This window comes from Zosterops lateralis (genome assembly GCF_965231275.1).
Source record: "Zosterops lateralis genome assembly, chromosome: 8".
Lineage (NCBI taxonomy): Eukaryota > Metazoa > Chordata > Aves > Passeriformes > Zosteropidae > Zosterops > Zosterops lateralis.
In genome coordinates, this window is record NC_139768.1 from 8,804,472 (window position 1) to 8,830,770 (window position 26,299).

The 26,299-nt window shown below is 44.1% G+C and overlaps 1 protein-coding gene across 3 annotated transcripts in view; it reads right to left on the reverse strand.

The window, feature by feature from the left end:
- Positions 1–26,299, reverse strand: part of TLL2 (tolloid like 2) — a gene marked incomplete at its 5' end in the record, with an annotated part of 85,515 nt that overhangs the window by 34,695 nt on the left and 24,521 nt on the right. For 2 of the 3 annotated variants that reach the window (XM_083866109.1, XM_083866108.1), the window contains 3 exons: positions 125–295; positions 2,798–2,869; positions 18,563–18,673. In XM_083866109.1, the coding sequence (XP_083722235.1) occupies positions 125–295; positions 2,798–2,869; positions 18,563–18,673 (354 nt within the window). The remainder of the gene's footprint in view (positions 1–124; positions 296–2,797; positions 2,870–18,562; positions 18,674–26,299) is intronic. The other variant, XM_083866110.1, reaches the window with a different exon arrangement.

Here is a 26,299-nt window from a genome sequence, read left to right on the forward strand (position 1 = left end):
TACCTCAGGGAGACAGATTCCCAAGGACCTGAGCCATTTGGGAAGAACTCTGCTCCAGAAATTTCCCACACAGTTTGAGACACAAACCCCATGGCAAACAGAGAGCAGTGTTGTCACTACTGACCAGTGAAATTTCCTCCGATCACGTAGGGGATGACCCCCCCTGGCCAGATCCTCTCAGCCCTGGATGTGGTTGCCCTGCGCACTCTGGGAGAGGAATGTGCATCTATCCCAGACTCATCTTTATTTTCCTTCCTCTTTGGGCTCCTTGCAAGCGTTGTGTTCTGCCTGCCGTCTGCAAGACAGAGTGGCAACACTGTTTAAATCCTCTCTAGTTCCACGTGCAGCCCTCAGGTAATACCCTGGAGCTTCAGAAAAACATAAAAAGAAAAAGCAAGGTGTTAAACCAAACCAGAAGTCATAGCCAGATTTGCCAGTGATTTTTTTTTTTTTTTTTTTTGGTACTTTGAGATTGCTAATCTGTAGAAAACTGACCCTTCTTGTTTTGGAGCCTCCATATGCACTATGCCAAAGCTGTTCTCCAATTAGGATGTAAAAGCACATCCTTCCCTGTCTTTAGCCACTCACTCTCTGCAACAGTAACTTCAGAGATGGGGACACACTACTTAAACAAGGGGAGCAGGAGGTGGGAATCAAACAATCCTAGATGTCACTATATAGTCTCAATTTGCCCTTCCTATCCACTCCTCTGCAGAGAATGGTTTGTTCTATTAGGAATAACTTCACAGCAACAACTCCTCATTTGAGTTGGCCTTGGAAGAAGGTGACAGACTCCTAACTCTGAAATCTGTACTCAAGACTGAAAAGTATTACTCTGGTTTCACATACCAGGTCTTGGATGGTTTGGAAATCTATAAAGATCAGTCTTTGTTGGAGGAGGGACTCTCAGGATGGAAAACAGAAGCACAAATCTCCATCCGTGCTGAATCTCTTCATTTTAATGAAAAGGAGCAAAAATACAAAAGGGAAAGCAGAACACATTTCTTGTTACAAAGGGTAGAGGAGCCCTGGCTGTGTGGTGTTCAGCACTGGTGTTAAAATCTGCAAGAGGATTCATATAGGCTTCTAAGCAGACCCTGTACCTTGCCCTGCATCTGTGCTGCTGCAGCTCAGATACTGGTTATGCCTCCATGAGTTGCACTTTTAATTCAGTGTGAGTCTGACACCTTTACTCAAAATATCCTTTACTCAAAGCTCCCTGGTTGTTCATCCCCTAATTGAGGTGCCACAGGCAACTCAAACCCTCAAAGCAGCCACAGTCCAGCTGGGCTTTACAAACCTCTGTGTGCAGACACCACTTGTTAGATAAGCTCCCTGTGTTGCACAGCCAACTCATCAGCTGGATTAGGGCAAAGGAATAACAGAGTACAGGGGTTGCTATGCCTTCAGAGAATGCTGGCCTAAAGGGTCACATCAAGGTGAACATCCTTGAAGACCAGCACTGCTGATGGTGGCTCACCAGTGGACTGCTGTGAAGCCCAAGAGGATTTGGGCAATTTGTATGTAAATCAGGAAGACCAGCCACAGTTTTGCTTTCCAAGTCAGGGACATGGGCTGCTGGGTTATTAAAAAGCACAGGTCCTGCTAAAACCTTCCTCAAGTGACCAGGGGGGCTGCTGAGACCCTCATCCCCTATTCATCTCTCCAGCTGAAGCACCAGTAAGCAAATCACTACTGTCAAGGCTGAGGGGATCAATACAATGGGAAGGAAATTTAGGCACTGTAGGGGAATGAAAAGAATGAACTTTAAACTCTCCCTCCTGCTTCACCAGGTCAAGCCCTGCCTGCTGAAGGCCTTGCTCTGAGCTGCAGGACAAAACCGGGAATTTGCCTTTTGTTCCTCTTACTTCTAAGCACCTTTCTGGCATTTCACACCTGCCCCATCCCCAGGCCAGCTGCTGGATCCTGGGAAGGAGATGCTCTGAGCTTGGGGGTTCTCCCAACAAAGAAAGAATCACCCTTCTGCATACACCTGGTACTGCTGGCACCAGCACAGACACTGGCATTAAAAGGACCACAGCTAGCAGAGGAGACAAGGTATCAAGACAGAAGTAGTCTTGTCTTCTAGTCACAAACTGCTCCTGGGCCTGCCCCAAATCTCTGTGAATTTGCACATGGACAGCTCCTGATAGCAAACCCAAGTGTGGAGATGTCTGCCCTGTGCTCTCCTGTGCCTGGTGCAGCAGCATCTCTGCACAGGGGACTCTGGGTCCACACTTCTGTGCCACCAACACTTCCATTCCTTGTCAGCAACACACACTCTTGGGCAAATTCTCCTCACCAATCCTGCAACAGCTCTTGACTTCTTCTATCTCCTACTATAGTTTTCTGCCATTAATAACTGAAATTTGTTAAATTCTCCTCTCTGGAGAGGCCTGACACATTCTTCTAGCAGGGGCTGCTTGTGGGTGTGGATGAGCAGTTGCCTTTATATCACTTTGGTTATTTTTTCCCCTTTCATTCACTTATTAAACTGTCTTTATCTCAACCAATGGGTTTTCTTGCTCTTGCTTTTCCCGCTTTCTCACCCCTCCTGTTGGAGGAAGGGAATAGTGACTGGGTGCTTGGCTTCTGGCTGGAGTCAACCCACCACATTATACAAGGCAAACCCACCCTTTCAGAGAGTTCACCAACAGCAAAAAATGCCTGGGCAGGGCTGAGGTCTCCCAGGCACAGAGGCACACACATGTACAAAACAATACAAAAATAGGTTTTTACAGGGGGTAAAAAAAGTAAATAAAAGATACCCAAAGGTCTGGGTGGGGTACCACATTACCCTTTTTAACTGCTTTGTCACTATGGTCAGTTGAAGTGGTATTTTCACTTGACACCTCTTCTCCCAAGCCTCCTGCAAAAGAAAAAAGAGCAGAGACTCATCTCTGGTGAGCTGGCTGGCAGAGCTCTGTGGAAAGGACAGCAGCTATCAGTGATGCCAGCTGGGGGTCTGCTGGGCACAGAAACTGTCTGCTTTCCCTGTTCAGGAAGCAGGGACTAAACCATTGATAAAGCTAGGCACTTTTCCTGGATTTTTTCCTAGCCTACAGTGACACCTTGCAACTCATTACCATACCACCATGCCTAAGTTTCTCCATATGCTGAATAGGCAGAAAGTCTCTTCTGTGGAAGACTAATTTCATGGAGATTTAATGAGAGCAGGACCTGAATGAGCTGATCTCTGTAGAGCTATTGCAAAAGCAAGTTTCTGTAGTCTTGGTGGCAAGATAAAGCATGAAGAGCATGGCAAACCACCACATTCAGAAAAGAATACACTGCTGGTCATACAGCACTGCTGGATGCAGTGTGGACACTTCCAAGAGGGATGTCTCACTTTCATGACAGTTGGACATCTTCCAGTCACTGAAGCAGACTTGCTTTGCCAGCTGGAAAACTCTCCTTTGCTCTGGAGCTGGCTTCTAGCAAATCCTCCTCCAGCCCATCCAATGGGGCAAGGACAGGGGAAAAGGTTTATCTCTGACACCCTGAGCAAGGACTGAGAGGATGGTAACAAATCTCCAACATTAATACTGCTATAACTGATGTGAGTATCAGCAAAATTACGATGAAAGACAGTTACAAAACAATTCAGAAGAAAATAAAATACCCAGATTCTCAGCTGGCTATAGGTTAGAGCATCCTGATCCAAGAGACACAGTAAATCAGGGGTTTGTCTCCCAGAGGAAGTGCCATAGTTTAACAGAGCTTGGCTGGACAAAAGCCACTAGATGTGTGAACAGGAACAAGCCTGATTCAACAAGATGGATTGCTCTGAACTCTATCACTCTTTTCCAGCTTCAATGTCCCATCCTAAGATTTCCCTTTGTTTTCTTTCATGCCCGGTCCTCGTCACTTCCTTAAGCCCAAGCCCAACAAAAGTTCCTCTTCTCAGTTTTACATCCCCAGGACTTCTCCCACCCCCACCCCTGGAAAGTATGCTATTCTTCACACAATATCTCATTCCATTTAAAGGAAACCACAACTGGCCATTCATCACCAGAATTATTAAGGCACCCAGTCTTTGCGGAGGCAAAGGATAATTTTGTATTTCTAAATAAATGCAGCTTGCTTCCAGTCACAAACAGATTGCTTCTTAATTGAACTTAGGAGGTGAATTATATGGTGAATTAGGGAAAAAGAACAACTCTGTATTTAGTGAATTGTTCTCCTAAGAGGGAGCTGCATGGGATTGAATTGCAAATGATGGCACCAAACCCTAGAGCCGGGCCCCTCTCCTGTGCCCGGGCTGCTGACCTCTGCCGCGCCGCGGTGCCATTCGCGCACACGGCTTTTCCAGGCTCTGAGCACATTCTTTCCCAGAGATCACTGCAGGCCTTGGTTTCTTATGCAAAGAAGAGGTTTGAATAAACTAGTGTGACTAATGAAATCTACAACATCTTTGCATATTTTGTCGTATTGTAGCCCGTGAAAAGGGAGAGAGCACTACACAAAGGGCAGATATGGGGATGCACATATACCAGATATTTTCAAACTCTAATCTCACTCATACAGACAGGGAGCACCCACAGGCTTGTGTCCCACAAGGGTGTTTGGAATCAAACATGACAATTTTAGAAGATCCTTTTCTGATTTACTTGAGTTTTAAAAAGTTTCCTATCATCATGATGCCTAAAGATAGCCCAAAAATTAAAGTGACTTGACAGACATTTAGTCCTCTTCTGATTCTTTCCAAGAGAGGGCTAACATAGGATCCCAGAAGGACTGATATGCCATTAACAATAAATAAGGAAGCCAAGAAATGCACCTTATATCTGGAAGCAGCTGCACATAGATTGCAGGTAATGTGTAGGTCCTGTTGTCCCCTCAACACATCCCTGAAGTTGTACCTCTCTGTCAGACTACTCTGTCACATCCAAAAGCAGAACATATTCCACTGGTCCAGAGCATGAAATGCCCATGTATGTACTGAAGCCCATTATCAGTGGAAACATTGAAGAGGAGAAGGGACATCTTCATTTTGACATGGTACTCTGGGGAAAGTCAATAAAAGCAGGCTTGGTATCCCACAAAGACATGACATTGACTTTTAATGGATATCCAGCAGTTAACAAGCCCCTCAAGATCACTTTCACCTCAGTACTTTCCACCCACTGTTGTGCTAGACCAGCACTCATCCTTCTTCAGCCTGACTGAGTTTTGTCTGCTTCTCCCACAACCAGTTGAAGGTACAGAATTTGTTAGGTCATGTCTCTGTGCAGAGAGCTGTATTAGATCTCCTAAACCCTCTCAACCTCTATATTTTTGTAATTCAATTCCTCCTAATAATTTATCCTACTTAACAGCTGCAACTGCAGCAGAATACTGCTGGACCCCCTAACTAGGTAACTTAGTTTCTGTGCATGACCTGGCAGAGACACAAAAGAGATTCTCTACCCAGGATGGAGAATATTTCATCTTCTACCTACAGTGCACTGTACAACAACTTGTTTTTCTGTTTCTCACAGAGCAGCACTGCCAAGGGACCTTGGCTAACTGAAGGAAATATCCAGTAGCTTGAAAGCACCAGAAATATGAGATAAATCCACCATGTCTGCAAGCGTGGCTGAAGAACAGGTGTATAAATTGTTTTCAGGAGCTAGAAGCAGCCTGAGGTGGTAAGTAAGGGTCCAGTGAAGCAGAAAGCAGCAGGCTGGGGCATTGTTGGGAAGAAAGCAGTTTCTCTCACTCTCCTAGGAGAGGAAAATGAAAATCCAATTTTGTTAAATGAAGCCCAAGTTGTTCAGCTGAAACCAAAATAAAGGACAAGATATTGAGAGAGAGTGCACAAAGCATGCCACCAAAACGATACTGTTTGCAATTCCCTTGCACCACTAAGCACGGGCAAAAGATGTGCAACCTGAAGGAAGAGCAGGAAGCAGACTCTATTTAATACCCTTACTTCAAATAAGAGAGGCTGGGACTTGGAGAAGTAGTAATATATTAGACCTGAAAATGTGTCTTCTACAAGATGCAATTTAGGATTGAAGGTATTTATTGTTGTGCATGTTCTGGTTTGGATTTTTGGCTTAAGCCCAGATAGTCTGAATCACCAAGGAGGGGACAATCAGATCTCTTGCTAACCAAAGCTTTTGTGCTTCTTCCACTTGTTTATGGATCATGAAAGGTTCTTGTCTGAAAAAAGAAGAGGAAAGCCAGGCAAAGCAGTGAAGCAGCCTGATGGTGAATCAGAATGCACATAGTTGGCCCAGAAATACCTACCACCCTCCTATTGGGTCTATTTAAGACCTCAAAGCTTCTTGAGGGGCAGCTGGCTTCCAAAACATTTTAGCACCATCCATCTTTGAGCTTTCATCTGAAAACTCTACTGTGAGGCAAGAGGAGTTACCCAACCAAAAGCAAAGGAAAAACATCAGTCTATCCTGAGTCAAGCTTCATTTTCAAATGATGCCTATCTATATATAATGTTAGTTTAAAACCCAACTAGTGACAATAGGAATTGTAGTTGTCTGAAAAACTGCAGTCTGAGAACACAGAATATTCTTACATGGGAAATTGGATGGGATGAAGCTTGCAACATCTCCCTTTTTTCCAAACTGTTAAAGTTCCCATTAAAAACAAAACCACTTTCAGAACAGGTCCAAGTCAGGATAATTTTCCCTCTCTAGACCAACAAAGAATCTCTTCAAGTTCATAAAGTTTTCCTTTCCCTTTCCTGGTTGCTGTCCACACAGGGAAAGGGCTCCACAGCTGAACTTTGAAGGGAGCTACCACCCCTATGCTCATCACCTCTGCCGAGGACAAAGGAGTCCACAGTGAGCACTGAGGGCTTGGACAGATTTTACAATTTTTCTGATTTAGCAGAGAGTAACTTGGCTGTGCACATAATTATTTGCTCTCAGGTGAATCAAACCACAGCAAGACTTTTTCTAATGTATCTTATTGCAGAGAAAAGGACATTTCAGAGCTGGGTCACAACACAATGATAAAAAAAAATACCTTTGAAAAATTATTAACAATTTCACCTCCACTACCTATGACTTAGAACACCCTGGTTTCATAGTCTCACTCAATATACAGACTATTCACATGCCACAACTTAGAGAACTGGATTTCAAACAGAGACTGCACTGAAGCACCGACAAAACCAAGTAGTGCAGTTAACATTAAACACTAGTCATTCTTCAGAGTTTCAGCTCTGTTGAGTTCTATCATATTATCACCATCAGAGAAGCTCTTAGAAAAACAGGATAAGTCAAACAATGTTAGATGTAGTTTTAAAGTTCATTAACCAGTGGTCAAGAACTGTTTAGGATAGGAAAAAACTTTATTTCACTGGGTTTTCTAAGCACAGAAAAAGTGATGATTTTATTAAAACAATTTCTGCTGGGAAAATGCATTCAGAATGCAGAACAGATGTTTCCCAGAGCTGTTGGAGACTCTATAGCAAAAATCTTTCATAAACCCCTGTACCCTGGAGATCTGAGCAAATGATTTGAGATATATCCTTCAGCATTTCCTGCCAGTGGAATAGCTGAAGTTCCCTCAATTTACTTAAAGAAAAATAAATTAAAGAAAGGAAGAATTCTGAACCCCAAATTCCCTGCAGGAATCTGTTTTTCATATTCAGAGTAAGCTGACTAGCTGCAATAACTCAGGAGAGTCCCAAGGTCCAGAGGCTTGACAGGCAGATGTGTCATCTCCACATCAGCTGTGAATGCTTGTGCAGGGAAGGACGACCTGGTCTCACAGGGAAGTTCATGAGAGGAGGAAGGTGAGTACAGCTGAGCAAACCCAGGGCTGCCACAGACATGAGCTACAAAGCACTTAATGGACCGAGGTCTTCTGCTGGCCAGCCATAATTGGAGTGGAAGGCAGGCAGAGCAGAAGTGCAGGCAGCACCATTACCAAACACCCTGTATTTTCCTTGGATACTCCCTGCTCTTCTGGAAGTGGCAACATCACTTTTACACTGTGATGCATCTTGTTTTTACAGAAGGCACTGCAAGAAAGGGGACAATCTGACACAACCCCTCCACCAACCTTTCAACTGAGAGTTAATGCTTAAGGGGATCAACATTCCCTGGATAAAAGGAAGGACTGAGAAGACTGAAAGGGAGCTGTAAAAATCACTTCTGTTCCCTCGGTAAAAAGATGGATAAATGAAAGATAAAAGAAAGAAAAAAGTTACCCACAACCTGTGTCATCTCACTGGTTTCTTCCAGTAAGAAAGAGCCCAGCAAGTACAGTGCTTTTGCTGAGGCAAGTGAAAATGAAAAGCTAAAGTGGGTACATGAGTATTCTGGCTATGTGCATTTCTCTGTTGTTTAGCCAGGTCCCCATACATGGTGTAAGACTTCTCCCCTCCCAGAATATAAATTGAGTAATGCATAGTACCAACTATCCCCATCCCCTTGCACTTGATGTCTTCTCAATCTGATGGATCAGGATCTATTCCTAACAGGTGTCTGCCTCACTATTACATTCCTCTCAACTCACAAAAATCACCTTCCCTCCCTATCTCTCTTTTGGAAGGTTGGAGAAACAAATGAACTTGCAGGCAATAAGGAAAGTGCAAGAGCTGGCTTGGGTTCACCCACTGCTGTCCTAGTAGACAGTACCAACCTCACAGCCCCCTTGGCTGACATTCCTTTCCTTCTGACCTGCAGAGTCTAATTCCTTTAGCCTCAGCGCACCCCAGGCTGCTCTGGACAGGGCCATGCACTATTGCCTGTGCTGCCCTGCTCCAGCTGTGGCTTCCAGGGAGAGCCTGGGGTTCTCCACAACCCCACTCCTCCCCTCCAGCCTTCCTAATCCTCCCATTTTCCCCTCACCTTGTTTATGCTGGATAAAAATTAACTCAAAATGAAAACACTTACATGGGAAGCTAAGTTATGTTTGAATGGAATTAAAATTCCTTCCATGGAGACTATTTTGTGCCACTAGAAAGACCTTTCTTCCACTTCACTTTCTGCCTAGACATTCAGACACCCACAGTCCTGGAGCTTCTTGGAGAGTTTTTGATACCTTCTCATGCCCTGGGAGCCTGAACCATGCTTAACAGGGAGTTGAGCAGCCTACATAGATATGGCTGAGACACCTCATCTGCTTGGTTACCTACCAACTCCACCACAGCTCATTTAAAGAGCACCTGAAACTAACTGCCAAACCATGGAAATTCAGGCAGGAGCCAGCACTGAGGCCAAACAAGTAGGACTTAAAACACTTTGGGAGCACAAGCCAAATGTAGCCACTGTTAGGTCACCTTAGACCATCTCCCTCCCCAAGGTCTTCCCTAACTTCTTGGTGAAACAGGTGCCAAATCATTTGCTGTCAATAGAAGAGCCATGAGGGAGCTGAGGACTAAGAGCAGAGGCACTTTCCTCACCCAATAGGTGCTGGTGGAGCTGCCCTGTCCTTCCCAGGGACAGCTGCAGTTTGCAGGGGGAGTCAGGTCACAAACCCACTGTAGTACAAACTGACTCCAGGATTCAGCAACAACTGAAGAAAGGAGGGGCTAATCCCCTCCCTAACACAGCCTGATGCATCTCACACTCCCTTTTCCTCTCTAGGAAGTGGAACTGCAAGATAATCTGAATATTTCCTTTTGCTTCTGATCTTTGCCCTGGAGAAACTTGTTACCCATTCCCCGGGGCCGTCCAAGTCACCATCTGGCCTCAGAACTACAACAGCAAACACAGTCCAGTGTTCCAGCCTAAAACTAATTTGCTTTCTTTTCCCACTTGACAGCTGAATAAATACTTTGTCCTCACCATTTGAAAAGGGGAGCCACAGCAAAGGGGTTTTATCCACTGCAGCTACAAGCATCAGCCTTGTCTCCAAATTAAGCCTGAACAAGTGGCTCAAAGTGAACACATTTATTCCACAAATGTAACCCCTTTCTGTTCAGAATCAACCACGAGCAGTTTACAACTTCTAATTTATTTGTTGTTTGCTATTGTCCAACAAGCCATTTTGGCAATTGATTATTCCCTGGACCTTCCAGACATTTTTCTGACCAGTGTTAAGTGACTTTTATTTTGTGGACAGAGCAACATTCCTGCTTGAAAGTAGAGAGCCTGAGGGTCAAGACAACCCGGCCAGTCTTTCAGAGTGACCATCCTGCAATGACTGCTCTCAGAGCTTACTAGACCCTACTCTTTCATGGACTGTTTCTGCCTTCAAACTCATTTGCCTAAAACACTCTCAGAAATGACGAGGCAGCTTATGCAATTGAGGCAAATACAATTTTTCATTTGAGCAAATATGCAAGGAAATTAGGCATTTGCCCAGCTCTGAAGCACAAATGCATGATTTAGCCAATTCCACAGTTATTGGCTAAGCACTGTCGAATTTTACAATTAGGGTAATGGATTTAACTTTCAATGTAATTTCCATATGGATAAACTGATCTCCTCAAGTACATTTGCCCATGTGTTCCCTTCATCACAGTTAATTAATATAAAGCTATTTAATAACCTCCACTTAAACACAAAAGACCATTCAGACTCTTCTGGCATCAGTAAAAGGAACAGCCTCCAAATGTGATACACCAGCTGTAGACGAGAGCAAAAGAAAATTTAATTAAGAGCAATCAAGAGCACGACAGTTGCAAACAGGAATCAGATGTTATAAATGCTCCTACATGGTGATTACCTCAGCTCCTGAAAGGGTTAATAGTGCCAACCAATACCAACTTCCAGGTGCTTTAGATGTGCCCAAGAGACCTTTGGGGATGGGGAAAGCAGTGGGGCTGGGAGCCAGAACCTGGCAAAGTTAAATGGGGAGCTGCAGAGATTCAGCATCATCTGTGCAGGAGCAATTCAGCAGCTATGCCCAAAGCTGCAGCTATGCTCAAAACTTATGGTGGCACCAAGCTGAATAGGAAGAAATACAGAAACAAGCTTGTTTGGAAGCAGCTTCAACCATGGCATCAACGGATAGTTTCTGCAGATGTTTTTGGGCGCTTAAATAATGTTAATTGCTCATTAACAAAATCCATGCTATTTAATTTCTGAAGTACAGCATTTGACAAGAGTGATACTGAGTTACTTGCCTTCCTGGATGATTTATGAAAGAAGCATATGAATTGTGACTCACAAGATAAGCACAACTAAAGTTTCCACTAAGAATAACTAAGTGGCAGAGTCTGAAATAGCTGAGGATTTTTGTTACAATGGAGAAAGCTTTATTGCTTGAGTGGATTCATTCGAGCAATATTGCAGAGCTCATAAAACCACTAAAAAAAAACCTGTGTAACATTGCACAGCAGAAATCAAACCACTTATTTTGACAGGTGGAAGGCCACTGTCCAGAAAACTTGATTTCAGGGAACAGTGCATTTACAAAACAAACTTTGTGGTGCATTTGACCAGCTGCCACTGGGAACTTAGACAAGAGGAAAAAGAATATCTTAGTCCACAGGAAATGTGGAGCAAGTAACAAGGCTGTGTCAAGTTGTGCTCTGCCCATCCAGGTGTACTCAGCATCTATTGCTTGGGACTGTCTTTACCCTGCCCTGCAGAACCTTTATCACAAGCAAAGGAGACAAAGGAGATAGATTTCATTTCTCTGTTTGTCACAAGTCTGGAACACCACAGCCAAGAGTGTAAAGGAATATTTCAAGCCCACTAGTCCCATCTGGTTTCAAAGCAACATATCATAGTGAAAAGACCCTAGAAAGAAAATCAGAGCCTGCATATCTATTGGTGGGACAGGTGGAGTCAAGACTCTAGCACCTCTTTGCTTTTCAGGCAGGTCACAAGCAGCACTCACTGTACAGGAAGGCACTGGACGGCCCTTGAGAACAGGCAGATGTGGCCAACAATCCAACTTCCCTGTCCCGAGAGCTGTGCTGTCCTAACTCAGGGCTTCTTCTCCAACCTGACAAGGGAGATCTGTCCTCTTTTCACAGATACATCTCCATGCTTCAGCACCTTGACTTGATCACCTTTTCTCCTCTCCTACCATCAAGCAACAGACTGGCAGATTCTAGTCCTGAGACTAGAAAAACTGCACCCCTAAGATGAGAAAAATCCCTCTCAATAATTTCCAGAAAAGACTTCAAGCTGGCACTCAGAAACCAATAAAAAAAAAGCATTTGGTATGAAAATATCAAATCTAAAGATAGGTATTTTCTAGTGGAGTAGTCTTAACTGCAGGGGGAATTAGAAGGTTCATCAGCTAAGGTATGGGATCTCTAGACAGTTATTTTTATGCTGGAGAAAATCAGACAAGTCTGAGAAGGTTGCAGAATGTAAAACTCTGGGCTCAGAGAAAAACAGCAGAGTATCTGCTTTTCTGCAAAGAGAAGATCACTGGCTTATTGCACGGAAGTGTAGATTTGGGACAGGGGATATAAATCAGAAAAGCAGTGCCAACAAGAACACTCGGCCATAGAGGACTTACTTAGTTCTTCCAAAGGGGCGCTCCTGCTTTGCCTTAGCAAACTACAGAACTGTGGGAAATTCATTTCATGGTTGTCTGCTCTGGTAAAACCCCTGACTGAATCGACTCACAGAGGTAAACATTTGGGCTAGTCAAAGGAAAATCATTTGGCACAGCTAACCAAACCTCAGCATCAGGCCAGGCTCTAGGCACCTACCTTTCCACTCTTGAGGCTCCTCTTCCTGTTAAGAATGTGCCTGGATTGCAAAGAGACACCCCCAGAGTGCATGTCATGTGTTGTGGAAAACTGAAAGGAGGTATGCAGACAGCTGGACAGAGCCCTCAGACAGGTCTGTTGGAACAAAGATGCTCCTCTACTCACACAGGAGGAAGCAACCTTCACTAAAGATTTCCCAGGGAAAGAGCAGACCTCTGCAGAGAGTTCACAGATGTGGGTTATGTTACAGCACGTACAGAGTTACTTGCTTTGTTCCTGGCCAATTACAACCAATACAGCTCAGATTAAGTTAGCACAACCCATAGACTTGCTCTAAGCCTAAACAAATTAAAGACTGGGCTCTAAGCAGTCCTAAATGCTATGACTCTGTGGTTCTGTGAAATTCAGCAATGCTGAAGTCCATTCCTTCCACCCTGAACCAAGTGACATTACAATAGAGCACCAAATATGAGTTACAAGGGGAAAACCAGCTGAGTTTGGCAAGCATGTGTCAAGTCAGCTGAATTCAACAGTCTTGCTTTCAAATCCACAAATCAGATCTTCCCTGGAATCTCAGTTAGTCACGGTCTAAATCCCTGGATTTTGCAGCGTTCTAGAAGTATATTTTGCAATAAGTTAAATTTCACTATAAATGCATGAGTAGCATTCAAGAAGACTCTCATATAATGTGCAGCACTACACTGGCCACAGCCCCTACACTGAAGAAGCTCTCACAAAGTGAAACAGCAGAAACCCTGCTTGTGACTGCCACCAGTACCTTAAGTATTCTGCCAGAGAAGTCTTGCTCTCCACCCTGAAGTTAAGCAGCACAACTCTTAGCAGGAAAGCTGCACTCCAGCAACCTGCCCAGCAGGTAAACTCAGCTTACATAGGAATCAATGCCTTTCCTCAAGAATACAACCAGAGACAGTGACCATGAGCATCTTGAAACAAGAAAAAGCAAAGCATCCTGTTGCAGACAGGCCCTTGTGTAGATGTGGTAAGGCAGCAGAGTGTTTTCACAGCACACTCAAGAACAGCAGAGCTGCTGCCAATGAACCAGGTCCCTGCTCTTAAGACAAGGTTTAATGCAGAACTCCTGTCTGCCTCATTTGTTGGAGAATTAGTTGCATGAATTTGCTGTCAGAGCTTCCAGTCACTGACAGTCACTGTGGCCTCTGTCTCCCCTGATGTCAGTAGAGAACCTGGGTACAAATATCTCTCTCTCCAGCTGCACTGTTATCTGAAGCATTACCTTAGCTAAAAAGGTGCTCTTTGAATTTCTTCTGCCAGTCATTTGTGGCAGTGTGAAAGGCTCATCAAGGCCTTCAAGCCATGAGCCTAAAAACCCCTCAGGATGAGAGGTAAAAACTTGTTTTGACTGTTCTTGAAAAGCATTCTTGGCCACAGTGGGATATGGAGTCAGCTCCTTAGCAGCAAGCCCAGCACAGCTTGGCATCATTGAGGGCAGCCAGACTCCCTTGGCTTCTGGTCTGCTGCTGCCAAATCCTGAAGAGACAAACTTGCCCTTCTTACTCACAGAGGTGCCTTTTAGGACCAGAAACTGTCTCTATGATACAAAACTCAGGTAGAAAGGTAATGTATCAGAAAAATCCTCATAATCCCTAAAATGCCAATAAAAACTTAAATCTAGCCAGTTAGTATTAAATAGGCATATACCTTTAAGAGGCATGGCAAAAAATAAAGTCTTTTTCCTCTGTGGCTAATGCTTCAGCAGATAATCACCCTACACCAGTCGACTCATTTGGGTTCAAAAGAGAGGTGACACTACGCAATTTCCCAGCCTGCCTATGGATTCTCTTTTTTCTCATTGCAGCAGATGAATCCTCAAAGCTCTCAGTCAAATTTCTCCCAAACTAAATTATATTGCAAAAGCAAATATTTTTACTAGAGTTTAAAAAAAATACAAGAAACTTTTCAGAACTGCAAGCTTTTTGAAAAATCTTTCATCAAAGTGGTTAGGAGTTGGTGATGCATGGGCTTGCTGAGATAGCATTCACTGGCAGATCTCCAGGTAACAGATTTATTTCATTATGTTCTGAACCATTACTGTCTGTCTACAGGTCCAAATCCTAAGGGTATCCATTTGAACACCACTGCATGAGAACACCTGATTTTCATAGTAAACACAAGATCTAAATTTGATCCCACAGAAACAGAGCTAGGGAGGCAGCTAAGACCTGCATTTTAACAATATGCTTCATTGTTGTCCCTTCTTCTAGTTGCAAAACATTTTAAAGGAAGAGGAGAAATTCTTTTTTTTTGGCAGATTTTATATGGTACTTATTCCAGATGATGATGGCAGGATGAGCAGGTGATGTGGAGGACATAGTTTGGTCTGTAAAATCTCTTATAATATACAGCAACAAACAAAAAGACCACGAGCAAGTCTCTGAGTTTAGGACTTAGGTTCAAAGGAGAACAGCCAATGAAGGAAAATAAAAATCCTGGTTTAGAAAATTAGAAAAACTTTATCTCAACTCGAAGAAAGATCAAATGTTCAACTTTAAACAGCTCTTTTGCCAGACCACTGATTAGAATAAAATTAGGTTTCAGGTAAAACAGAGCTGAGGTTGAGAGAGCTATGGAAACTCACACAGCTCAGAGCTTTAACCAAGTCAACAGAGATCCACATGCAGACATCTAACAACTACTTTGATTAAAAAGGCTCCACTCAGCCACAGACCACCATCATACCTGCCTTTCCCTCAACAGGGCCTGAAGAAAACTCCACTTGTATAAATACACCAGAGAAGGATGTTTGCACACAAGATGCTATTGAAAATCTACTGCAGTTTTCAGATGCTCGACCTGTACTCTTCTTGATAAATTTTTAGGAAGGAAACTCCTTTGGAGCAGATGAGACTGATCACATGAATAAGGACTACCACTGCACTCCAGAAGGCTTGAAGTACACAACACAAGTGATGCAATTCCCTGTGTAATGTCAATCCCCAATGTGACCACTCACACAAAAGAATATGGGTACACTGGACAGAGAAATCCAGACAAAGCCAAAGAGTAGCATCATGGCTGGAGCACTGAGGTAAGGTACCAAGGAGACAGCCAACCCTAAAATCCACATGAGTAGCTTTTGAGGGGACTGCCAGAGAACTCTGAGCCAGCATTCCTCAGAGGGAAGGACCATGATGCTGCTCTGTTACTTTACTAAGGAGACAATGCTATTCAGTCCATTGCTTTCAGATATTAGGAATAAAACACTAACTCTAATATTTGCTGAGAAAATGCTTAGAAACACTGAACTTAAGGCATTCCACTCTCAAGCAGGATCACAAATTTTTAGTTTCTGAAAAATGACCATGGCACTTTTGCAAGCAGAAAGCTAATGGAGGAAACAAGCCTGAAGCACACTCATGCTGTGAAATTAAGCTCAGGACAGAGATCTGTGGAAGAGTCCAAACAGTTCTGTGGCTCCCTGCCCCTCTCTATCAAGAGCCCAAGAGAAGTACCTAACTATTTTCCAGACAATGACTGGGAGAGGGTGAAGAAGGGGAAAACTTGAATCATCTGACAGTCTCTGTCTTTACCAGCCAAGACAAAGCTTTCCCTCAAGCAGCACAATGTCGCTGGATCCATAGGACCATGTGTTCCATGACTCCTGAGCACATGGGAACCTCAACCTTCCTGCAGAGCCTGACAGCTGCAGATGCTCCACACAAGCTATTGGGACACACACCTAAAAAACAGCCCAGCAGTGTCAAATGGCACAATTTTCCCTTCTCCTCCCAGCTGAACAGCATTTTCTGGGAACAAGGGAACAACACCAGGCAAAAAGAATGCCTGGCCTAATAACATGTTCAGAGCTGCAGCTCCCAGATACGAAGAGCCTGTGTGTCTGTATGTAGGTATTAAGTACTTCCTCCACTATACCACTAATCCGATTAACAGCTTTAGGAAACTCTGAAATGTTATAATTCAAGGGGTTCCATTCATAAAGGGTCTTAGGCTGTTTCTGTACAGAGGTTGCATTCTTCCCACTGGAAATAAAGCAGGGAGTAGGATTTTCTCCCAGGGAAGAATAGGGCCTGATCCTCACCATGCTGAAGTAGGCCACCCTCTTACAATTCACATAAGTGTCAAACAAGCCTCACAAGAGAAAAATCAACCCTTCCTGCCCCTGCAGAGAGCCCCTCACGGGGCAGGTGACCATAGAGTTCCCTCTATGTGTGCTCTGCAGAAAGCATCACAGTCATGGGGCTGCCCATTTGTCAGCTGCACTCCCAGGGGTACAAATGAAACCTGCTAGAGATAAGGACAAGGGAAGGTGAGTGAGGTGACATCTCCATTCACCCAAGGCAAAGCGTTGTGGGACGCACCAGTAAAAAGTGTGAGGAAGAGACCACTCTAACTGTACCACAGGAGCCATGGCTGTAAGAGACCAGTGCCAGCATTACATGATACACGTGTGAGTTATAAAATCCAGTTCATTTTCCAGATGGCATGGGTCTGGCACCAGTGCCAAGTGAAAGAAATGTGCTAGACATGACAACTAAAAAAGTTAGCAGAGAAAACTGATACATTCAAACATCATCTGACTTTGCTTTCCCAGTAGTGTGTCTTCATCTAACTTCAGGAGTCAACAAAAGGATGTGAAAGAGATTAATGCTGCCTGTCCCACTTAGTCCTCATTTTCTGATGTATCTTCTGCTCCTAATAACCTACCACCTAAAGGATGTGTCACAGTCAAAAGCACAACATGTTCATCTAACTTCAGGAGTCAACAAAAGGATGTGAAAGAGATTAATGCTGCCTGTCCCACTTAGTCCTCATTTTCTGATATATCTTCTGCTCCTAATAACCTACCACCTAAAGGATGTGTCACAGTCAAAAGCACAACATGAATGGGCAAAGTGACACAGCAATGCAGGACAATGGCATTTCCAGGGAGCCACACATAATCTGAAGAACTGGACAGCCCTTTTCTATCCAGAATTTCAGTTACATTGACAATTCAATATGGCTGTGTTGGATGTGTCATCTTTCACACTCATCCCAATTGGAAGCTGGACCACTCATCCCCAGAACCTACATGGTACTTAGATGCTCTGAAGCCAAACTAGGAAGTTACAGGGAAAGAGAACCAGACACCAGTGCTTTCAAATGATATATGAGCTGAGTGGCACAGGGGCCAGGTGAATATACAATTTCAGTGATTTCTGCCTCTACCCACCCTTTCACCCTGCTTGCTAACCTAGAGGAAGAACAGCAAAGAAAACAGCAGTTTGTTCTTTCTGTCCCTCTGGTACCTCTCAGAGCCCAGACTTCCAGCAATTTCTCCCTTGCAGCATAAAGTGAACTAGAGGGAAAAACACTGTGGGGAGCCCTTTGAACCAGCTGCACAGTGTTTCAGAGACTGTTAGAGCTGGAGTCCAGTCAGAGCTCCTGAGTCAAGAAACACCTTTGGTCTGGAATGAGACCAAGCATCCATTAGAGTTGCATAGGGGGACAAAATGAACAATGCTTTACAGAAAATCAACTCAATTGTTAACCTATTTGGATTAGGATATCACTTCTAGGGCAGCCTGAATGCATGACTGCAATGGGTTTTACTAGGTAGACAGCTGGGAAAAATCTGTTATTCCATTAGATCATGCAGTGAAAGAAAAAGGAGCACAATAAGAGGCAGAACTCCTGACAAACTGAGTGGCTCAACTTCAAACACATTTCCTTCCATATTAGCAAAAAGGTATTTCCTCATAGAAAGAGACCAGTGTTATAAACCTGAAAATCTCCCACAGACAAGATAGGATTTGGCTACATCAAATTGTGACTTGTTTTTTGTTTAACAAAGTTCAAAGTTGGTTCCCACCCTCACTGCCATAAACAAGCTCTCCCCGCACGGCCCTGGCTGTGGGAACAGTATGAGGAGTGAAATGGAAGTCCCCCTTCCCGAAGGATAAAACCAGGTGAAAGAAGGCATCACCACCCCAGGGCTGCCCTTACCTGAAGTGTGTCTTGCGTTGCCATCTGAGTGCTTTGTTAAGTCAGCAGTTCTGTCTATTTGAAACAACTTCAGATCATCTTCATCTAAAGCGATATCTCCCCAAAAGGCAGCTGGAGAGAAACAAAGTGCAGTTAGTTTAGGTTTTATTTTGGAAGGGAGGTACAGCTCCCATCTTGCTTGTATCACACCTAAAAGGTAATGACTCCATGGACCAGAAAAAGGTCAAAGGCTGCTGCAGTTCTAAAAGTACAAACAGTGGATATAAGTGGAGGCCAAGTGACAGCATTCACATAAAGTCACAGCACAGATCCACCAAAATGAGATTAGCTGGAATTCCCTGTGCCAGTCATTCATATACGTGTGACTCTCAAAGAGGTGGTGGTCACTCCTCATTAAAGTCTGCATGAGCAACCACCAGCATTGTCCTATTTCCTGTGAAGGAACTGGGTAATTCACAGCTCAGATCCTTACTGAGATGTTGCACTGCACCATCCCCAGGTGAGCAATGTGTGTAAGACTGGAGGACAGCAGTGAAACACTCAAGCTCAGCAGTGTATATCTAAAGGCTACAGGCTTCAGGACCTCACACACCCAGACACACTGCACTGGTCTCAGTCCAACCTCAAAGCCAGCTTACCACTTCCACTTTGCTAGAGAAACACCAATAATTTGTCCCCTTGTGGATCAGTTCCCTAGATTTAATTTAGCAGAGTTTTCAATTTTGTAAAAATCTTCACATTTCACTCAGAAGTCCACAAAATAAGGTAAACAAATGGCTCACCAAACAAATGGACATTCACAGCTCAGAGAAACAGACTAGAAATCATTTGAGTGGAAAAAAATATACACCTGGAATATCCTGGCTGAGTTGATGCTGCACAGTGTATAGGGACCATTTTGAGAATTTGAACAAAATTAACACAGGCAATGAGGCAGTTGACCAAGCCTAGCATATCTGTCAGAGATAAACAGATTACAAACAGAGCGCTTAAAACTCATACAAGAAGCCTGTATAGGCTGATGAAAAATAAGAAAAAACAGGGCAAATTAATTAATGATAGAGTTGAAGAGAACTCAGACAGACAAGGAACAATGCTATGGCACTGTCTGCAACAATGACCAGATTTGATGAAATTTCTTTTTACTTGTTTTGTTAAGTCAACATTTACATTACTTGAGGGAAAAAAAACCATCCCATTGCTATGCTAGGAACATAACTGATCAAAGCACGTTAGGTCTGAGAAACCAGTGTGCTTTACCAATCATCCCACTTTTCACTGCCAAGACCAAATGGAATATGGACCTTTGCCTGAATATCAGAAACTTGCAATCAGATCTGTGGAAACTGAATTAAGAAAGGCTAACTCAGAGTTTTCTCTGGCACAACATGGTACTGGTTCTGATCATCACTGGTTCCATCTCAGCACCTCAGTACAACAGCATTTGCCAATGCCATCGGTCTGGTGTTGCAGCAGTCCTCTTGTTGGAGGGTAGAAATGAGCTGAGACACAGACTTCTTGTTTGTCACAGTATGAAAAGGGTCCTGGTTTATTCCCCTTTACAGCTCACACCAACTATTCACTGACTCTGGCTGCATCAAGCTCCTGCTGTAGGTTCCCCTTGCAGCCTCTGACTGCTGGATATTTCCTGCTAAACTATGACTGCATACATTAGTTTGCAGACTCTGAATGCAGGCTTTTACCCAGCTAGACTGTGACTGCAGGTTCCAGCTGCAGACCCAGAGTGACCTCACAGCAGTGATTCTCTCTCCCCAGGATCCTTCTTCTTCATGATTCTCTCATTCCCTCTTCCTCAAAGTTCTCCCTCATTCATGATTCCCTTCACCAGCTAACCCACTTCCTTTTATCATACTTATCTTTACTGGATATAGCTATGACTTGTTAGATAATATATTGGGTAATTAACACAGCTGTTACTTACCAGGGGTGAGGTCACCTGTATTCCCTTCTCTTGCAGTCTGGGATGTGGGCATGACAAGAAATCTTTGCTTGCTACTGCCTGCTACAAGCAGCAGGGCCCTGGCATGAGCAGAGGGTGACTTTACTGCTCCTTCCCTTCCCTGGGACAAAGCTGTCTCCTGTGTTTACCTGGCCATGGCAGCATCAAGAGAGTCTAGCTCCAGCTTTTTGCCTGGGTCCCCTTTAAATTGCTAACTAAACCCAGTTCCAGAAGAGGACATAGTTAATGCAGACAAATCTATACACAGACTAACATAATTAATAACTAGGGCAGACCCTCCATTTGCTACACAAACACAGAACTCAGGCTCTACCCAACTTCTGGGCAATCCAAGCCATCACTCAGAACAGAGAAGAATGCAAAACTCTGGCAGATCCCCACTAGGTAACAAGTCTACCAGTGCAGCCAACCATCCCAGGCTGATTGGGACAAAAGTGGAAGTGGAAGAAAGCAGTGACATAGGTTCCCATGACTGCAGTTTGAGGAGAAGACATTGTATCCATCCACCAAAATTACTTGCCCAGAACAATGTGGCAGTCAAGAGGCAGAGATGGAAATGGCATCCTGTGCCATCCAATTACCTCCCCAGCCACCTTTGGTAAGTCATTGCTGTACTGGCCACCTGTCACCAGCATTCCCTATCCTCTTGTCAAACCTACTGTCCCAACTATTTGCTACCACCCTGGGCTCTCAGTGGCTCTTTTCCACAGGTACCACAGAGTCTGTTTCTCAGGCTAAGGTAGCCCATGACAAAACACAGCTCCCAGGGCAAGCCTACAGCATGGATTTACACCAACAGAATTGTTACATTTCCCTTCCCAATGGAAGGCAGCAGTTTTCTCCCAGTTCTTGCAAAGGGATCTCTTTCTGTTGCAAAGCCATACATCATCCTGAAAGATAGCCCACTACAAAAGCAGAATTTCCCCAGCATTTATTTCCAGCTCTCTGCAGTCCCAGCGTGCTCCAGGGGAACCGTGATTTATCACAGTCCCCAACCAGCTGAACAATTTTCCTTGCTGGAAGTCCCGGCTGAGAATGCTACACTGCAACTTCTCCTGTGCTGTCAAAGGCCCCTTCCTAAAGACATGCAAGCCTGAAAGCCTGCCTCCACCCAGAGGGAGCCGTCCCACAGGAAAGCCCAAGTACTTTATTTTAAAAGGTCACAAGTTCAAAGACTGCTGGCAAATGAAGCATCTCAAACCATCCCTTCTGGTTTCTTTTACTAAGTTCTCCTTTTTAATTTAATGTGGGAGGATTTCCAAAAAAAAAAAAAAAAAAAGGAAAAAAAGAAAAAAAGAAAGAAACAAACAAAAAATATAAATCTCCAAACAGCAGGCTAACAAGCTTGGAAACCAGAGTTTCTCTTGGCAGAGCTCTGTAGTGTACACCCAGGTGCAAACTCTTAACACACAGAGCAACAGCATGCCAGCTTTTCTTTGAGAAAATGCATTAATCACTCTGGATAGTAAGAACAGAGCAGCTCTTATTGAGCTTGATGGAGCCAATATGAGGGACTTTGCTTCTCTGCTGGACTGGTAACCTGCACCAACCACCTGAATGCAGAACTTCACCACCCCCAGCATATGCAACCAGACAGCATTTGTCTGCTGGGCAAAGGGGAAGGATGACTGTGTTTAACAAATAAATTCAGTACCAAAATGAAAAAAGCAGCCTGGCAAAGCTGTCTGCATTCTCAGCACATTTCTCCCACAGGAAAACAGTCCACATGCTGACATCTGAATTGTGTGCTGAGCACAGAGGTGCCATGACACCAGGAAAGTATGGCAGGTGGCACTGGGAAGGAAAACACTTCCTTCTGGGCAGAGGACAGGCTCAACAGTTTGTCCAGGTGCTTCCCCCACAACCAGAGTCCAAAACCATCAATGTCTTCAGTCCTCACTTTCCATAGTAAAATTTTGAAGAGTCCCCAGAAATGTGACAGCACAGTGTCTTCTTTCTAAAAGCTTCACCACTCTTCCCCGTGAATCACCTCCAACTTGCTTTCCCCCCTAAAACTGCCTTTCTCCTATTCCCCAGCTGCATTTTCTCCTTTCCCTGGTTCTGAGCAGCACAATCTCACTTCAAGGGAGAAAAATAATTTTGCTGTCTCTCATGAGAATTCAATTCATAAGTGTTCACAACTGTTTAGAACTTTCATTTTCCATGAAGTGTGTTTCATCCATGTTTTTTTTAGAAGACTCTTGCACTTTCTGGGTTTTTTTCTCTCCTTCAAAGACACGTAAGGAAAAGAATAAATCGCCAAAAGAAGCTTATGGCATTCAGACAGAGAACTAAATAATGTTGTTCCTAAAAACACATCCCAACCAAAAATGTACTGTTGCAATTTGTTAAAACTGAATTTATCTGTAACACTTCAAGGCAAATTCCTGGGGATGGGTATCTTTCATCCCCACCACAGTCAGCTACAAGCTTCTACAAGAACATGAGCCACTTGAGCTGCCAGAAGAAAAATGCAACTCCATACTTGAAAAACATCACCCAGTGTCTGTGCTTGAACTGCACTTCAGCCACCAAGCTGGAGCAAACCTTTCCTCCATTTGCCTGCCACAAACTCTTGCCAGGAAGCCCCTATTCCAGCGTCAGTACAGATCATAGGTTTATCCTGATGGCAGGGATCAGCAAAGCAGTCACCCTCTGCATGCTGTGGAAGACCACTGTGATTTTCCCTCTAGCATTTATCAGAACCAGCTGAGACAGAGATTGACACAAAAAGAGAGACTTTGGAAACATGTATACCCTGCCTGCCAGGAAAGCACCCTCCATCCCATTCCACCTCAAATATAGACTCACCATCTGAAGTTTTTATTTAAAAATGGCAGGTTTTAAGTGCTGAATGGGATCTGAGCCTATATATTGAACCTATAGATTGAAGACTATGTTTTCCAATTTGAGTCAAAGGGGCCTTCTTTCTATGGGGTCACACTGAGCTGTGTATATCACCAGCTCAAGGATCTTCTCTCCATTTGCAGCTAGCTGGCACAGCTCACACTGACAGGTTTCCTTTCAGTCCTTCTAGCAGAGTTCTAACACAGTTTAGCTGCTCTTTTTGAGCAGGTGTCCCACAGGGCAATACAGAAATGGGCAGGTTAAACAAAGGTCAATGTGAACCCAAGTAGGTGCCTCAGATTTGTTTCATCAATACTCCCAACTCAAACTCAGTTTTCACCAGCATTCCAAACCATGTGTGTAGATAATAGCTGGGTTCCAAAGCAGAGGTACCCCATGACTTGTGCCAGTACAAAATACACAAGGAAGAAGTGCTTGCACAATTAACCTCACACAATTAACCTAACACAATTCTGTGAGCATCACAGGCAGGCAACTGATAGAGCCTGCCTGACAGACTCAGCTGTGTCACCCAAGTGATGAGCCACAGCCCCTTTTGTGCCCCACAGTGCAAATGCAGGATGTGCTCTGAACCCACCCAGGAGATAAATCACACGTGCACTTCTAAGGCACAATCTCTATCCCCACCCACATCTCTGTTGTCCATCATGTACATTATGGAAAGATACCAGTTCCTTTTGTTCTAGAGCTGACTGTACCACACCCAAAGAGTACAGAGAAAAACTATTTCCATCCCACCTGAGCAACAGGAGCACCTGGCAAGGGGTGCTGGGCACACATGGACAGGGTCACACATCCCACCTCCTGACAAACAGCAACACAACTCCTCCTGCACTGGCAAAAACATGCCAAGCTACTTCTGAGCATTTGCAGAATGCTTCCCAACCTGACAGGTCTGAGTGGTGGGGGATTTAATTTTCAGGGCTGGCCACGCTCTCGTTAGGGCTAACACTTTGCAGTCTAACAATAGGAAAGTAAATCAACAGATCAAAGCACGGTCCCGGCACCTCCATATTTCTTTCCTCGCAGGAAGACAGGTCTGCTGCTGAACCTCCTGCTGGCACAGGAACCAGCAGTACAATATTCTGAAGTATGCTAAGATTTATACCTTAGAGAAAAAACTCAATACATTCCTCAGGACAAAGTAACAGCTGTGTCAGAGGGAAAAGCAAAGCCTCAAAGTAAGGTAGAAACCAGTGAAAGAAGAGAGAGAAAAAAAATACCAGACCACCAACTTGGAATCAGGGCCAGATCATGAGCATCAAACACTTGAGACAAAGGAAGATGGGAAACAAGCAACTAGCAAACAAAAAGCATCAAAACTGCCACATTCAGCCATTGTGTTTTATCCAGATGAGTTTGTTTCTCCTCAGTAGGAATAATCAGAAGTTTCCCACTGGCCAGCTGTGGGGATAATCTGCCATGGAGGCTCTGGTGGTAACTGGTTCCACTCAGCAAGAGTGTTTGGAGTCAGAGCTGGTGTCTGGCATCAGAGGAGTTCCCTGGCAATAGGGATTCAGTGGCTCTATCTTCAGTGGGAAGTTCTCCTGTCCAGGGAGCACATTTTGTTTCAGAAATTGTTCTCAGTTTGTGTAGGAATGTCTGTGAACATGTTCTACTTCTAAACGGCAACAAATATTTCAAACCCATCAAAATCTCCTGGGAATCAGAGTCCAAATCCCTATTCAGATTTCTGCAGAAACCTAAACTGCCTACATTATCATGTGTAGTGCTCCCAAAGCAGCCTCTCTTGGGAAGTGATCTGCAGGAGACCCAATTAGGCCAGAAATCAAGATTCATATTCAATGGATTTCCTATCCTGGAAGGTGACTGTCTCCAGACGGACACGAAAAGAAGGACACTCACCGAGCCAGTGTCAGGGCAAAAAAGAAGCTTTATTTTGAGATTCTGACTTATATAGTCTTTGGAATTTGATCAAAGATTAGGGAACAAGGTTAACACCTCTCTGACTGCACTGGTCAATCCAGAAGTCCATCAATTTGTCCTTCCCCTGGAAAGGAATGTATTATTTACCAAACATCAGTCTTTGTTTATTTTACAAGCGTGGGAAAGCTCCAGTAGAAATGTAAAACATGAGAAGGCTGAAAAATCAAGGCGACAGGTGACAATGCAGGAACAAAGAAATACTTTGGGTTTGAGTTTGTTCAAAACTGCAGACATACAGGTGACCCTACACGATGCCCAGCTTTGCTGTCCCTGGACTGAATACCATATTATTTTAACCACAAACTGAGCAGTAGAGCTTGCCAGAATCAGGTTAGGAGAAAGGTGTTTTCATTTTAAAATTAACACCTCTCCTGCTGCTGGTTACTTCCTCACTTCATCTCTTCCACTTCAACATGGTGGTCACACCAACATAATAATCTATGAACCTATTCCTGGTACAGTGAGCAATGCAGGAGGGCATATGTGAACACACAGAGCAGGAAAGCCATGCCAGGCAGCTGGAAATCCATGCCACAGGCAGCAAAGCAGCTCCCTCTATGGGCCCTGAAATGGTTAAACACCTGCACCTTCAGAAAAGAGATGGGTGTCTGCTGCCCAGCACTTCAGAGTGCTCCACAGGCTTAGGGAAGCTGCTCCCCTGTAATGCAGGCACAAACCCCAAGCAACTGGCTTAACCCTTCATGTTTCCATAGGAAGTAAAGTCAGCTGTGGGAGCTTCATAACACTATCTTTTCTGCTCTAGGTGATGATGCAAGTTCTATGGCAATGCTGACATGAGACAGGGATCTGGCTGTGCATCTCTGAACTTTTCTCCCTGAAAGCTGTACAGGGTCTGCAGAGTGCCTCTTGGCCACATTTTTTGTGCAGGCAGGAAACAGACTTTAGGGAGAAGCTATCATGGACTCAGAAATACATTTTGA